Source organism: Artemia sp. Qi Xiang Cuo, chromosome 3, assembly GCF_049724085.1.
Source record: "Artemia sp. Qi Xiang Cuo chromosome 3, ASM4972408v1, whole genome shotgun sequence".
In the NCBI taxonomy this organism is placed as follows: domain Eukaryota; kingdom Metazoa; phylum Arthropoda; class Branchiopoda; order Anostraca; family Artemiidae; genus Artemia; species Artemia sp. Qi Xiang Cuo.
This window is the reverse complement of record NC_142796.1, coordinates 29,901,271-29,915,871: the sequence shown is the minus strand read 5'-3', so window position 1 is coordinate 29,915,871 and position 14,601 is coordinate 29,901,271. Positions and strand designations below refer to the sequence as shown.

Below are 14,601 nucleotides of genomic sequence, written 5' to 3'. Positions count from 1 at the left end.
ATTTAAAGTCAGAGAAAACAAAGCTCCTAGTAGCACTTTCCATCCCCCTCCCCAAGAAATTTCCTGACAAAGCTCAAAATACCCTGCCTCACTTGTACCACTTCTGCGCTGGTAGTTATGTGAATGTAATAGTTTATGTCATATAGAAAAAATTGCTGCAATGGAAGAGCACAATTACCCAACACTTTTTGGGAGCATTCCCCCTTTTCTTGGAAATCAGACAAATTTTCTCAGGGTTGTAGCTTTTGATGAGCAAATCTAAATAAATAAAACAGAGAAAAAAGAAAAGAGAGACATAATGAAATGTAACACAAAATACAAAAAAAACCTAGCTGCAAATTAACTAAAACAAAAAGGATAGATTAGAGTCATGGGTGCATTGTTAGCATTTATATTAAACAGAGTTGGGCCTAGATGTTATTGATCCAACTCTCCAGGGCTACAATGAAAGAAAGGCTAAGAAAGCTAGACCATGTTAATGGATGAAGGATTATAGATAGCTAAAGAATGTACTTGTTGGACATCTTTCTGGGGCCAAACAAAAAAAACATGGTTATTTTAAATAGAGTAAAGATTGTAAGGGTGAACTTCTAGATTAGTAACGTTTGTCTATCTTGGAAGGTAGTTGAGTTAGGTGAATGAAACTCTCTGGAATAGATTCAGGACCTCAATGATCTCCTAGGAAAGTATTTTAGACTATCTACCCTACCCCTTTCTTCTGTGAAGGGCACCAACTTTTGATGACCTATGTGTTGTAAAAGTCAAACCTTGAAAATAGAACTACTGCTCAAGTGAGGAACCAGGAGAGTATTTTCAGCACCATACCTTTGTTCAATCCTGATTTATATCTAGCCTACTGCTCTCCTTTCCTCTGTAAACGGCATTAACTTTTGATGTGTTTCAATCATGATTAATATGTAGCCTACTGCTACCCTTTCCTCTGTAAAGGGCACTAACTTCTGATGACCTTTGTGATATAAAAGTAAACCTTGAAAAATAGATCTACAGCTCAAGTGAGGCACGAGGAAAGTGTTTTGGGCATCAAAGCTTTGCTCAATCCTGATTAATATCTAGCCTACTGCTACTCCTTTCTTCTGTAAAGGACACCAACTTTTGATGACCTTTGTGTTATAAATATTAAACCTTGAAAAATATATCTACTGCTCAAATGAGGCACCAGGAAAGTGTTTTGAGCATTATACCTTTGCTCATCCTGATTAATATATAGCCAACTGCTCTCCTTTCCTGAGTAAAGGGCACTAATGTTTTATGACTTTTGTGTAATAAAAGTTAAACCTTGAAAAATAGATCTACTTCTCAAGTGAAGCACAAGGAAAGTGTTTTGAGCATCACACCTTTTCTCAATCCTGATCAGCCTAATCCTATATCTAGCCTACTGCTACCCCTTTCCTCTGTAAAGGGCACCAACTTTTGATGACCTTTGTGTTATAAAACTTAAACCTTAAAAAAAAAATCTACTGCTCAAGCAAGGCACCAGGAAAGTGTTTTGAGCATTATACCTTTGCTCAATCCTGATTTGCATCTAGCTTACTACTTAACTGAGACACTAGATAAGTATATTGAGCAAAATACCTTCCCTTAATCTTGATTTATATGACTTGAAGTCCTTTTGAAACAATAAAAATTGCAATTCAAAAACTAAAGCCAATGAAAAATAAACTGAAAACCCAATATTAAGGTAAAATGTTATGTATCCAAATTTAGATGGGTGAAAAACTGTCACCAAAGCAATGTTCTATGCCCTAAAGACAAGAAAAGGGTTGAGATAGTAGCTTCAAAACACCTTCCTGGCTATATTTTAGGCTCTGGAATTATTCCTGAGTTTTATTCATCTAACCCAAGTACTATCCAAGACAGCAAGAAGCCTTTTAACTAGAAATTTCCTAGTTTTAAGAAAGACTTTTCTTAGAGTCTGCGACGAATTTTCAAAAAAGCAACCATGATATTTTGGAAGAGCATTAAAAAAGGAATATAGTTGTAATCCTATGCTATTTTTATTCCATTAGCACAGTTCCTTTAGATGTAGTTAACCACAACAAATTTACTAGCCATCAAATCCTGTATTACCATTTTGTTACTATAGTCTGTCCTTCAAAAGAAGAAGGAAACTCGATGAATTGGCATGATTACCCTGCAAGCTGTTGCATCAATGCATCAGGATAATAAAATTTGTTTGTTTTCACAAGGTAAATTTGCAGTTTACAACATAATTTAACTAGGATGAAAGTGAATGCATACTTGATGCCCTTTCTTATGCTTTTTCATAGTTCAGTTTTTGTTTCTAGGGGAAATTCCATTTTGAGCCCTTAATTCCCAAAAGGTAGAACAGTCCATAGTTGTCAAAACTTTGAAAACATGCGTTAAAAAAACTACTTAGTGAGAAAAAATGCCACTTGCAGCTGATTCAGGAATTTTAATTATCATTTTCCTTAGTCTTAATAGTAAAATATTACTTTGAAAACACATTTACAGGAGTTTTTAAAAAGGGCCTGAAACCAGTCAAAAATTACATCACTGCAAAACTGATGTGCTTTTTGAAGGATCTCTGACTCTTTAAAATTTCTGAAAACTTGTTTTCAAATACCATTTCAGTATAAAAACTAAAGAAAATAATAATTAACATTTCTGAAAAGGGGTGTAGCTTCAGCGTTTTTATTGGGGAGGAGGACAAGAGGGGGTCCACCTCCAGATAGTCAATGGACATGAGATATCCTTCAGGGGAAAGCAGTAGTGGTTCTGGCTTCTTCAGTTTGTTTATACTTATGGTAAATATTAAGTGTTATTATATAAGTATTACAGTAACTAGCTTACTGCCAACTACAACCTCTACTTTGTTTTAATAAAAATAAAACTCAAAAACTACAAAATGATTATACATGCTACATTATTTCTTTCAAATTTGTGCCCCTAAATTTTCTGCACCTGGGGCAAGTCCCGCCTCAACCCCTTTCCTCTAAAACCACCTGTGGGAACAGGTGTGTTAGAAAACCTGTGAAAAGCGCTAGCCTAAATTTTTTTCACAGATGTCTAAAAATTCTGAAGATTCTGCTCAGAAATTTCTCCTGTTAGTCTAAGGGAAAATCAAGTGTCTTTGTTGAAAGAGGCCATCATAAATATGAGCCAAAGCTGAGGTTGGGCCATTAATTTGATCATGGTTCTTAATTAATTGGGTCAAAGTTGAGACTCTTTCACTATTAAGACTGTCTTCACTTCCTGTTCTTGTGTCACTATAAGAAGACATAGATGGGAAATAAATCCCTTTTCAAAATCTCTTTCTTCTTGCTCTACTTTTCATTGCTTTATAAAGTTAGTTCTGAGCCAAAGAAAGTAAGTAAGGAGCTCTACCCTTTATTGATTCCATTAGCCTGTTATAACCAATTAAAGTTGATACAAATTATACTTTTAATAGCATTATAAAACACATAAAATTTGTGAGCTGGACAAAGCTGTTTTTTAAAACTAGTTAAGGAACCAAAAGTTTGGCCATCTTACATCACTGAGCTTAAGGATGCACTTCTGAATTAATAATTTATAGAATACAAAGCAGCCCAGCTGTCCCTATCCTGGGACCATATGAGAACTCTTTCATCTAATGGGAGGGGGTGTACCAAGCAATTAAAAAGTAGAGATAGCCCGTTCATTGCCTTAGTCTACAGCAGGACATTTTTCTACAAGGAATGATATAAAAAGGTTAATATTTAGAAAAGATGATGCTCGGTTAAATTATAAAATATTACACAATACATAAGTAAACAATGCACATGCATCAAACAAACATAAATTAAGTAGTGGGCTCATGTTTTACAAATGCTGTCAGCAATGAGTTGGTGAAGACAATGAGTTGGTAAACACATTGGGTGGGGGATAGTGAGTTTAATAAACTTGGGTTCTTTGCCAGCTTTACCATTAATATTAAAGTGCATGTCCCCCTTCCACTTCCTTCAACTCCTGCACCCATCCCAGGAGACAAAATATCACAGTTGAACTACACACAAGTCCAGCAGCCCATGCATTGCATCATTCAGTTGCATGTGATTTGAAAATGATGTCTTAGCAAATCAAAAAGTACATCTTTGGAATTACCATCATTGAAGCCTTATACTGGAAAATTGCACAATACATGATACTCACTGAACAACAAGAAAGCATCACTTTTTCTACATGGACAGCAGTGATATGTCCTATTATTTCTCTTCATTGCTATTGAGGCACTGGAACATCATAGAGAGTTGTTTAAGGACTCATAAAAGATGACTCTTATATCTTATCATTTTTTTTATGCCTATGTGTGATAAGGCCATCATAAAGTGTGACATGGTGCACTAGAAGTGCAACTTGGGTGATATTTTTGGAATGGAAAGGCTGGGCTGGAACTCATAGAGAGCTAATTATGGGCTCATTCATAAAGTAATTTTTATATATAATTGCTCTTTATAAATTTGACTTTATAAAGCAATCATAGGGTGACAAATGGCACCCAAAGGGTTTGTTTTGGGTTGTTTTTTCTTTCTTTTTTAAAAGAAAAAAAGAATAAAAAAAGAGGGATTGTCCAATGAAAAAACTTGGCAGATAAATTTCCCTCCCCTGTGGATATTCTCCTCTATGGAGAATCCCCTTGGAAATTTTCCTAACATTTGAAACAGGGACAGTATTTTTAATTAAAATATTTGAAAAAAGGGAATTATTAACTTATTTATTGAGCATGGTTTAATTAAGAATATCCAGAAAATCTTGAACAATTCTTGGCAGCATTGTGGTAAGAACCTTACATTAACTAAACCTTACCAGGGATGCCAATCAGATGGAAAAAATTTATGCCTAGAGTATAAAAATCATCTTCCCCTTGTATTTTTGTAAAAAAAAAAAAAAAAAAAAAAAAAAAAAAAAAAAAATCTAGAAAAATTACACAATTTTTTTGTATAAATCAGGGTATGGGAGGTATACATTTCTGGAAAGGGGGGAGGGGCTGACTATTTTTTTCTAAAATTTCCTTCACCAAGCAAAGCTTGGTCTCCTAGTGTTTGAAAATCACCTCCCCCTTGTATTTTGTAAAAAAAAACGTAATCTAGAGAAATTACACAATTTTTTGTGTAAATCAGGGTATGGGAGATATACATTTCTGGAAGGGGGGTGGGAATTTTTTTTTTCTAAAATTTCCTTCACCTAGGAAAGCTTGGTCTCTTAGTGCTGCATATTACAACTGATAACAATGGATAAAAAAGTATGGGCTGATACTGCTTCTTTGTGAGCATAAAATTTCTTGAAAATTTATTTTTTCAAGATTTGAGAAAATACATATATTTTTCAAATTCACTTTATCCTACTTGAAGAAGACATTTCATATGACATGCTGATGCAGAGATAAATTTCACACAAGTAGCACTGGTGTTATGTGAAATATAACTAATAACAGTAATAATCCTCTGTACATTTATGTCAATTCTTTTTTTGAGCTAGTTAAAAAGAAATATTTAGACAAACAAAAATATCAAGAAGTCACCATGGTATTGTACATAGAGGCAGTTCTACATTTATGGGTTAGTATGTGAATCCAAAACACAAGGTATAGAACATTATTTGTGCTCACTAGTTGTTTCAGTTACAATTAAGAGAATTTGGAGCTATATTGGAGTTTTGATTCAAATATTGGAACTAAATAAATCAAAACAATTAAATGATTCCTGAAGCTGATCCCTCCCCCTAATAACTTTGACTAAACTACAACCGATTTGTCATATCTAACCACAGTACAAATATTATTATAAAAAGTACAGAGTCTTATTTTATTTTTCGATGATTTCTTTTTGTGTTTTTCAATGAAAACATTTTTTGTTTTCAATGAATTTTTGTTTTTTAGTGATTTCATTTCTGTCCTCTAAGCCCTTCTGTAGCCCTCTAAAGATTCAAAATGTAACTTCCCCTATATGTAATTATTAAATTATTAAAGAGCATAAAAAGTGAAAAATTTTCAGATTAACTCAATAATAAAGTAACTAAAAAATAGACATATATTTAAAATTAAAAATTCATTCTGAATCTAAATATAACATTTGTTTGCATTGGAAATAAACTTTAGCCCCTCACCCTTAATGTGGGAATATATACCTTGAATAGAATACAGACTATGCAAGGAATTTTCCCTTATTTTGGCAAACTCTTTAATCAATTTGAAAAAAAGAATAATCTACAGAAATTTCAATGCATATATGCAACTTAGGGTATATATTTGCACATTAGGTGGAAGGTACTCACTTCTGATGCAAATGAATGTTATATTTTGATAAACTGTTCAATCAATTTGAAGTAGAGAAAAATAAAGAAAATTCAGTGCATATATGCAATTTATTGAATTGAATTTATTTACAACCTGTTGTAATGCACTTGACAAACAGAGTAAAGAACTAGCAAAAAGAAAACGAATGACAAATATTCATAAAATACATAAAAACTGAGAAACTTGTTATGTGACAAGATGAAACATACACAAAATATCAACTGCTATCCTACATAATGTTTTCACAGACCAATCTACTGTTTTAGGATGAGACTCTGGGGGTTGGTCAACTCTTCTGTTATAAGCTTCAATACAATTGTTTATCAAGGCAGTTGAGTCTATAATCCTGTACCTTTGCATAATCCATGACTAGCTTGCCCAGGTGGGCAAGGCAAGCAGATACTTTACATAACAAAAATAAATGCTCCATAACTGCTCTCTGTAGCTATGAATGCTCATCAGAACAGTGCAAGATACAGGAAATGTGGGAGCATGCATGTGTTGTAAAGTTTGCTTAGCAGTCAACAGTTAAGTTGCAATTTACTGGCTACCAAGCTACTGTAAGCACTGGCTGTTTGATGATTAAAATGGCAGATTAATAGACTTCTTGTTGTTTTTAGACAACTCATTTTGGACTTGGAAGTGACCAGCACACCATCAAGATTAACTGTAAATCCTTCCAATACTTTACCCCAGTTAAACAGTACTACTTCAAATTTTTCAGAGTTATATTTCAGATTGATCTATGCATATTCTCAACTAAGAGTGACAAAATTTCTTTCAAACAAGAGTACTGTTCAACTGGGGTTAAAAATGTCATCTGCATAAGCTATAAGCAATATATTGATTCCTTCTAAAATACAAAACAGGGTGGCATGGGCTTTGGCATCAAGAATACAGTTATTGAAGGCAACTGGAGACATAAGGGCTCCCTGCCTAACCCCTTTTTGGACTGGTATCACTATGTGCATAAAAGTCCCATCAGGTAATTTGACTAAAATAACCAAATAGGTATACATATCATACATTACCTTAAAATTACCTTAAATCGCACTTGCTAGCGATAGGACGAATCCTGTGTCCGCCAGCTTCAGTGATGATAGTTAATCATCATTTGTGGCGTCCCAAATGGTGCACCACAGTTTGTTGAGCCACTCTCTATCCACTGATGACTTGAACGCATCCACGCTGGTAGAGGTTACTGTTTTTTCACTAAGGGAGTTCCACAAGCTGACAACTCTATTTGAGAAGAACTTGTTCCTTAGTCTGGTGTTGGCTAGTTTTCGGAATAGCTTTTGAGAATGACCACGAGTTCTGTTTGAATTATCTGGTTGGAAAAGGCAAGGAATGGTATCCTCAGCATTTAGGAGCTTGTATGCTGTTATCACATCGCCTTGTTTGCGACAATATGTTAGAGATGGTATTCTAAGCTTACTGAGACGGGATGGATAAGGGACATCATAGAGGTCTCTAATACATTTCGTTGCCCTCCTTTGGATCGATTTTAGAGCTGCTTGGTCTGTCTTATTGATTGGGCATGCAATACACATTCCAAACTCTAGCCTTGGTTGAACTAGACTCTTGTATAGATTGGTCATAACAGTTGGAGATATGCTAGTGAACGTTCTTTTGATTAAGCCAAGAGTCTGATTAGCCTTCTCAATAGTCGCTTGTGCATGAATATGAAATTTCAATTCGTCGTCTACAAGGACACCAAGATCTCTCTCAGCGTGGCTGCTGGAAATGGCATTTTGGGACCCATCCCTACAATCCATATGGTACTGAGTGTGTGGGTTTTTCTTCCCAAGGTGGAGAGTCTTGCATTTTGATGCGTTGAATTCAAGCCTTCAAATATTAGTCCAGTGAGTGAATGTATCGAGGTCCAGTTAGATCGACTTAATATTCTCCGCTGTGTCTGCATGACCGATAAGTTTCGAGTCATCAGCGTAGAGGCTTACTTTGTTATTTAGGATTTTTGGCATGTCATTTATATATATATTAAATAAAGTCGGACCCAAAACTGTGCCCTGGGGGACACCACTTCCAACAGTAGCCACCTCAGAGAAAAGCATCCCTTCAGCCTCGTCAAATCCTTTAGCCATTTATTTTCTATCTCTTAAGAACTGAATCACCCACTCAACAACAACACCACTCACCCCAATCGCTTGGAGCTTGATTCAAAGTTTGTTATGGCAGACTTTGTCAAATACCTTTGTCAAATCAATTAGTATGATATCAACTGGGAACCCCTGGTCCAGAAGATCGGTGATATAATTATAAGAATCAATCAAGTTTGTTTCAACCGACCGACCAGACCTAAAGCCATGCTGACATGATGAGAATAGTTTATTGCTTGTCAAGTGTTTCAGGATTGCAGTGTTAACAATCGCTTCTAGTAGCTTCCCGACTGCAGAGGTGACACTGATTGGCTGGTAATTGCTTGCGTCCTCTTTGCTGCCACCCTTATGTATGGAGGTTATGTGGGCCGTACGCCAATCCTGCGAGATACACTTTTCATCAAGGGATTTCTGAAAAAGGTGAGTGAGCGGGCCTGATAGTTCAACATGCAATTCTTTAAGAAGCCTTGGGTGTACATCATCAGGTCCCACCGACTTATTTGGATTCAACTTTTTTAGGCGTGCCTCTACATCTCCCCTATTGACTGTACTCGGGGGCATCGGGGTTAGGCGGGTCTCGGGGGGGGGGTCTGGAAGAGGGGCATTATCAGGTGGAGTAAATACAGATGTAAACTGCCTATTTACGGCATTGGCAATTTCTATTGGGTCATCTATTATGCAGTCATTATCTTTAAGTCGCGTAACAGAGTGTCTACCAGGTTTACGGGCTGAGGCATAATTCCAAAAGCGTTTTGGATTTAACTTGCATGCTGCTGCTTCAGCCTCCTCATGCTGTTCAAATAACTTTCTGGATAGATTTCTGACTTGATTTCGTGTCTTGGTACATTTTGTATAGTGGTTCTCATTGTGTATATTCTGTTTATATAGTCTCCAATACCTTTTCTTCTTATTTCTTGCTCTCTTCAATTCTTTGGTCATAAATGGTAGCGTTTTGGTTTTACGAGCCCATCTTACTGTAGTATTTTTCTCTGAGACCTCTAGAAGTATTTTCTTCATCATATTCCACGATCTATCAACATCATTCTCAGTGATAAAGGACCAATCGTGCCCCGCCAACTCTTGCTTCATCAGACGGTAATCTCTATACACATGTTTGGTAAAAACTGATTTTTCTGGATACTGTCTAAGGGAGCATCGTATGGCAGCGTGATCGCTTGCACCAAAGGGCGGTAGTGGGGCCACGTTTAAGAGCGCTTCATGGTCGTTTACTATTAAGAGGTACAGCAATGAAGGGGGGTGGCCATACCGGTGCCTAGTCGGAAAAATTACAGCTTGGTAAAGTGAATGGTTAGCTAGACACTCAAGAAATGGTACAACTTATTTCTGTCCAGAATAGCCACAGCCATCTATCCATTGGACAGAAGGTAGGTTAAAATCCCCGACTATGAGAAGGTTTCCTGTCAGCGCAATTTTTCTATCAATTGATTTTACTACTTCAAAAAGGGACCTTTCTAAATTAAGGGAACTCGGACTTCTGTAAATCGTACCAATCTGTATTGGCTCACCAGGTACGTTTATAGAAATCCATACTTGTTCTAGGTAAGGCTCATATTCAATATTAATATTTCTTACCTGGAAAGTATCTCGGATGTATAGGACAATTCCCATTCCTTCCTCCTTTGATAGGTTGCTGATTATTTTGTATCCCGGTATCTGTATCTGTTGTTCCGTCAGAGGGATAGCAGTCCTTTTTGGTTTCACTTCACAGAAGGCATAAATATCTGAAGCGCCTGATGTAATAACACACTTAATTTCTTGAAACTTTAAAGTTAGACAGTCAACATTGCTGAAAAAAACACTAAGGTCACTAATCATCCCACAGCTTCCACTATCAAAGGGAGTTGATGGTCTTTCAGAACTCAGCGAATCAATGGTTTGTCCAGATCTAGCACTCTAAAAAACAATCGTCCGACTCCCCGCTAGCAAAAGTATCACTTACATCTAATAATGCACTAGAAGAGAAACTATGTACAGGTTTTGGCAGCCCACTTAGAGTTCCATCTGAGTTGGAGGGGCTGGAGGTGACAAGTTTTTTTATACGATTTTGCCAACCCAAATCCCAATATCCGTCTCTCCATTTGCTCGCCGAGCTTGGATCTCTTCATATAGCTTGGCTCTTTTAGTCCGGTCTGCTTTGGATACGTCGTTCCTGAACTTAATTCTACCCGGTCCTCTCTTGTCATACGACTTCTGTAGAATTTTTTTCTTTTTTTAAAGGTTGAAAACGGAAAAATTGTTTGGTGACTTTGAGCTAGTTTGTTTTTTCAATTTAGATACGCAACGGGGATTTATGACTGATCTATTTAGGAGGCTATACTCTTGGGACAAATACTGCTGGATAAACTGTCAGTCGTCTGGTTTTGTCGGCACTCCAAACACAACAAGGTTCAGTTTACGTCTCTGTCTGTCTCTATCTTCGACTATTAACTGCTTCATTTTGTTCTCTGAGTAGCTATCAAGATCGGTTTTTAAAGCTTGTACCTGCGAGACTACAAGACAATTCAGCAAGTCCTGGTCAACAGCGGTGCCAGACGTTTGCTCGAGGGTATCTATCCGCGTCTCAATGGCTTGAAATCTATGATCCATGTCTTCGATCACTTCACGCTTAAACTCACTAAAAGACATTTTGACGGCATCTTTAATTTTCAGATCAAGATCCCGAATAACCGCTAGGGTCGGTTGAAGCCGTTCAAGGGATTTCGTAATAACATTTTGGATATCCAATGCATTTAGTCTTGCTTGTTTGTCACCTTTACACATAGGACAACGCCACTCGCATCCGATACGCCTTGTCATCTTTGTTAAGAGAGCATACTCCGGCTCAGTCATTTTAGGACAATCTATTCAAAGCCATCGATTGCATCCATCACAATTCATCGCGATTTATTCTTCATCTAAATTACAACCACAAGCTGCACAGTGATCAGTTCTTTTTTTAGGACTCGTACGAGGTCGTTTTGGCGGCATTTTTACAAGTATAGGACGAAAAGCGCACTGTGGTTTCACTCTATCGGCGCCAAATTTAGAAAAGCGGGATTACGTGAAAAATGTTCTGGAACATCAATGTTTACAAACAAACTTCACAGGTGTGTATTTCGTCGATGCTAAGAAAGCTAAATTTATTGCCTTGACAATTTTCGAGGTAGACAGAATGTGGGAAGTGCAATACTCAAATCACCTATTCCCAGCAGTTTAAGGATTAAAGTCCCGCTGGTACCAATTCGGCCTCTTGTTTGTTTGCTATTGCTCCCTTCTGCACAAATTATCCACCAAAAAAACGCAAAAACGGACGAGCCAACGTAATCAATGGTGTTTTTAGTATTGAGCGTTTGGCAACAGCGCTCTATTGCTGGCTGCAAATTCGGAAGAAGGAGAAGGACACTGAAACTCAGCCTGGCCTTGTTTACAAATAAACAAACAGCTGTTTATTAGCAGACAAAGGACAAGTCCCTTGGGAATAGAAAATAACAATTTTCTAACATCAAAATGCAGGTAAATAAAGTGAAACACCAGGGAAAACCTCTTAAAAAGAAACTTAATATCAAATATAAGCAGATATGGATAGAAATAAATGTTCTTTCTCACAAATTTGGTCAACAATCCTTTATTCACTTTCACACCTCCCAGTTGCTGCTGTGTACTAATATAATGATCCATACATGGTATGGATCACACAACCCAATCAGAATATGGGCATGAATCAGCAAGTCAAATGCACAGCTTTCATCATGACTCCCTAGAACTAGTGATTCACCAGAATTATTGGCACCAATCAAGATTGATGAGAGCGCAGTCAGAGCATGGACATGCCCTAAACCTTGCTGGAGTCCAAACTGGAATAGAGGCATAGAACATTTGTGTAAAAGCTCAGACATAACTAGTGTTTCAAACACCTTGCAGAATGTAGTAGAAACCTTTATAGGCCAATAAGATGAGCACTCATTCAGTAGTTTATTCTTTTTGGGAACAGGAGTAAGGCAGCTAGACAAGAATGAAGTTGGAACTATGCCTGTTACAAATACCATTTGAAAAAGGAGCAACAAAAGTGACAGAGTAGCAACCAAAAGATGTTTGGCACAAACATCATCTTTTCCTCAAGAAAGAGGCTTTTTAATTTTGCACACAGCATTCCCACCATTTGCACACAGCATCTGACACAGAAATGATAAACATGGTTGGAACATCTTTTGAAAGTGTTTCATCAAGATTAACAACAAAGGCATGCTCAAGTTGGGAGGGAAGTGCAGAGAACTCTTTCAAGAAATGTTGCTGCCATGCCTCTTGCAAGATACTCTTTCAAGACAGTAGCCTATACATTTGTACACCAGGGGGAAGGGCTAAAACTCATTCCCAATGCAAATGTATATTACATTTTTATCCAGGGTGAGATTCTGATTCTAAAAGTATGTCTCTTTCTTGGCTATCTCAGTAGTGAGTTAATCTGAAAAATTACCAAAAAGGCATCAGGTGAAATATTCACTTCTACCCTAGCAAAATTATTTTGTAAACTGCAAATTTACCTTTCACATTTTGTTCAAAGTTAAATTTTCCAAGATTTCAAATCAATGATGAAAACAAAGAAAAATTGATCATTTTAGGAAAGAAGTCAATAAACCAGGGCAAACTAGGGGTAAGATTTATATTAACAAACAGTTCAGGTAGCTAAAAAATAAGCTTACCTTTATAGTCAGATTTGCATACTGAATCCAAATTTAACATGTATTTGCATTGGAAATCAATTTTACCCCCATCCCTACATATACCGATTCAGGGTATATATTTGCACATTAGGGGGGGTAAACTTCATTTTTGACACAAATGAATGTTAAATTTGGATTCAGGATGCAATTCTAACACTAAAGGTAAGTTTGAACTTTATCCCCACCCCTCTCTAATGTGCAAATATAGGCTATGCCCTGAATTGGTATATATAGGGGTAGGGGTAAAGTTCATTTCTAATACAAATGCATGTTAAATTTAGATTCAGGATACAATTCTGGGAATAAATTTAGAATTGTGGCTTCTGATGAGGAGACATGTTAAGAAAACAATTCTTACTTTAAAATATGTATAATGATCCTAGTTAATATATTATCTAAGGGGAAAGAGAACCTTTATCATCAAGTCTTTCCTCTTTTTTCCTTCTTTTTCCAACTTAAAAGAAAAAAATTACAATTATTCTAGGCTCTCAAAGCAATGCATAAATCTTTTGAAATTGCTGCTATAAATTGTTCTAATAGATAGCATTCATCCCAGCTGTTGGTTGAGGCCTTAGGCCTTGACTGAGCCTGTTGATTTTGAATTGAAGTTAAGTTAGATTGTATTAATATTTTTTCATTTTCACCACTGCTTTATCTATCAACAAAAAAAACAGAATTAACAATGACCAGGATGAATGCTATCTATAAGAACAATTTAAATCAGCAATTTCAAAAGATTTATGAATTGCATTGAGGGCTTGGCTAAAATTGTAATTTTTTTCTTTTAAGTTGAAAAAAGAGTAAAGACTTGATGATAAAGGTTCTCCTCTTGGATAATATGTTAACTAGGATCATTATACATAGCCTATTTTAAAGTAAGAATTGTTTTCTTAACATGTCTCCTTATCAGAAGCCACAATTCTAATTTTATACCCAATTCTGACAACAGAGATAAGTTTATTTCTTAGCTACCTGAATAGTCTATTAACATAAACCTTACCTTAAACTAAAGCTAAACTAGGCCTAACCAAATTTGACCACAATACAATTCAGAAAGACATTTTTAATAGCCTACAGTTCAGTAAATACTTACTATTTTAATTTAACAAGTAGTAAATACAGGTTATTCAATGTAAGCCTAGATAAGTCAGTAATTTTTTTGCAGTTCATATTACTGACTTACAAATAAAGTAAACATAGGCTACTACTCAATGCCTTTTTTATGCTCTTTACAAAAATAATAATGATTTTTGTTGGAAACAAATTTTACCCCCACCCTATATATACCAATTTAGGGAATATAGGCTATTTGCAAATTAGGAGGGGGATATGGTAAAGTTTAAACTTACCTCTTATTTGCACAAGAAACAAAAATTAACTCCCCCCCCTAATTTGCAAATATATACCCTGGATTGGTATACATAGGGCTGGGGGTAAAATTAATTTCTGACAAAAATTATTATTATAT

The 14,601-nt window shown here is 36.1% G+C and overlaps 3 protein-coding genes across 6 annotated transcripts in view; all 3 read right to left on the bottom strand.

Moving 5' to 3' along the window:
- The window catches only part of dome (cytokine receptor domeless), a 168,636-nt gene that overhangs the window by 153,645 nt on the left and 390 nt on the right, over positions 1-14,601 (bottom strand). The gene's annotated exons all lie outside the window — the stretch shown is intronic.
- On the bottom strand, positions 8,473-9,501 carry LOC148953983 (uncharacterized). The gene has a single exon (XM_089086063.1). It carries the CDS (start codon positions 9,499-9,501, stop codon positions 8,473-8,475), a length of 1,029 nt encoding a protein of 342 aa, XP_088942189.1.
- On the bottom strand, positions 12,048-12,458 carry LOC148953982 (uncharacterized). Its single transcript, XM_089086062.1, has one exon. It carries the CDS (start codon positions 12,456-12,458, stop codon positions 12,048-12,050), a length of 411 nt encoding a protein of 136 aa, XP_088942188.1.

Excerpts from the sequence above, each read along its gene's own strand:
- LOC148953982 (XM_089086062.1), bottom strand. The coding sequence starts at position 12,458 with ATGGTATTTGTAACAGGCATAGTTCCAACTTCATTCTTGTCTAGCTGC.
- LOC148953983 (XM_089086063.1), bottom strand. The coding sequence starts at position 9,501 with ATGAAGCAAGAGTTGGCGGGGCACGATTGGTCCTTTATCACTGAGAAT.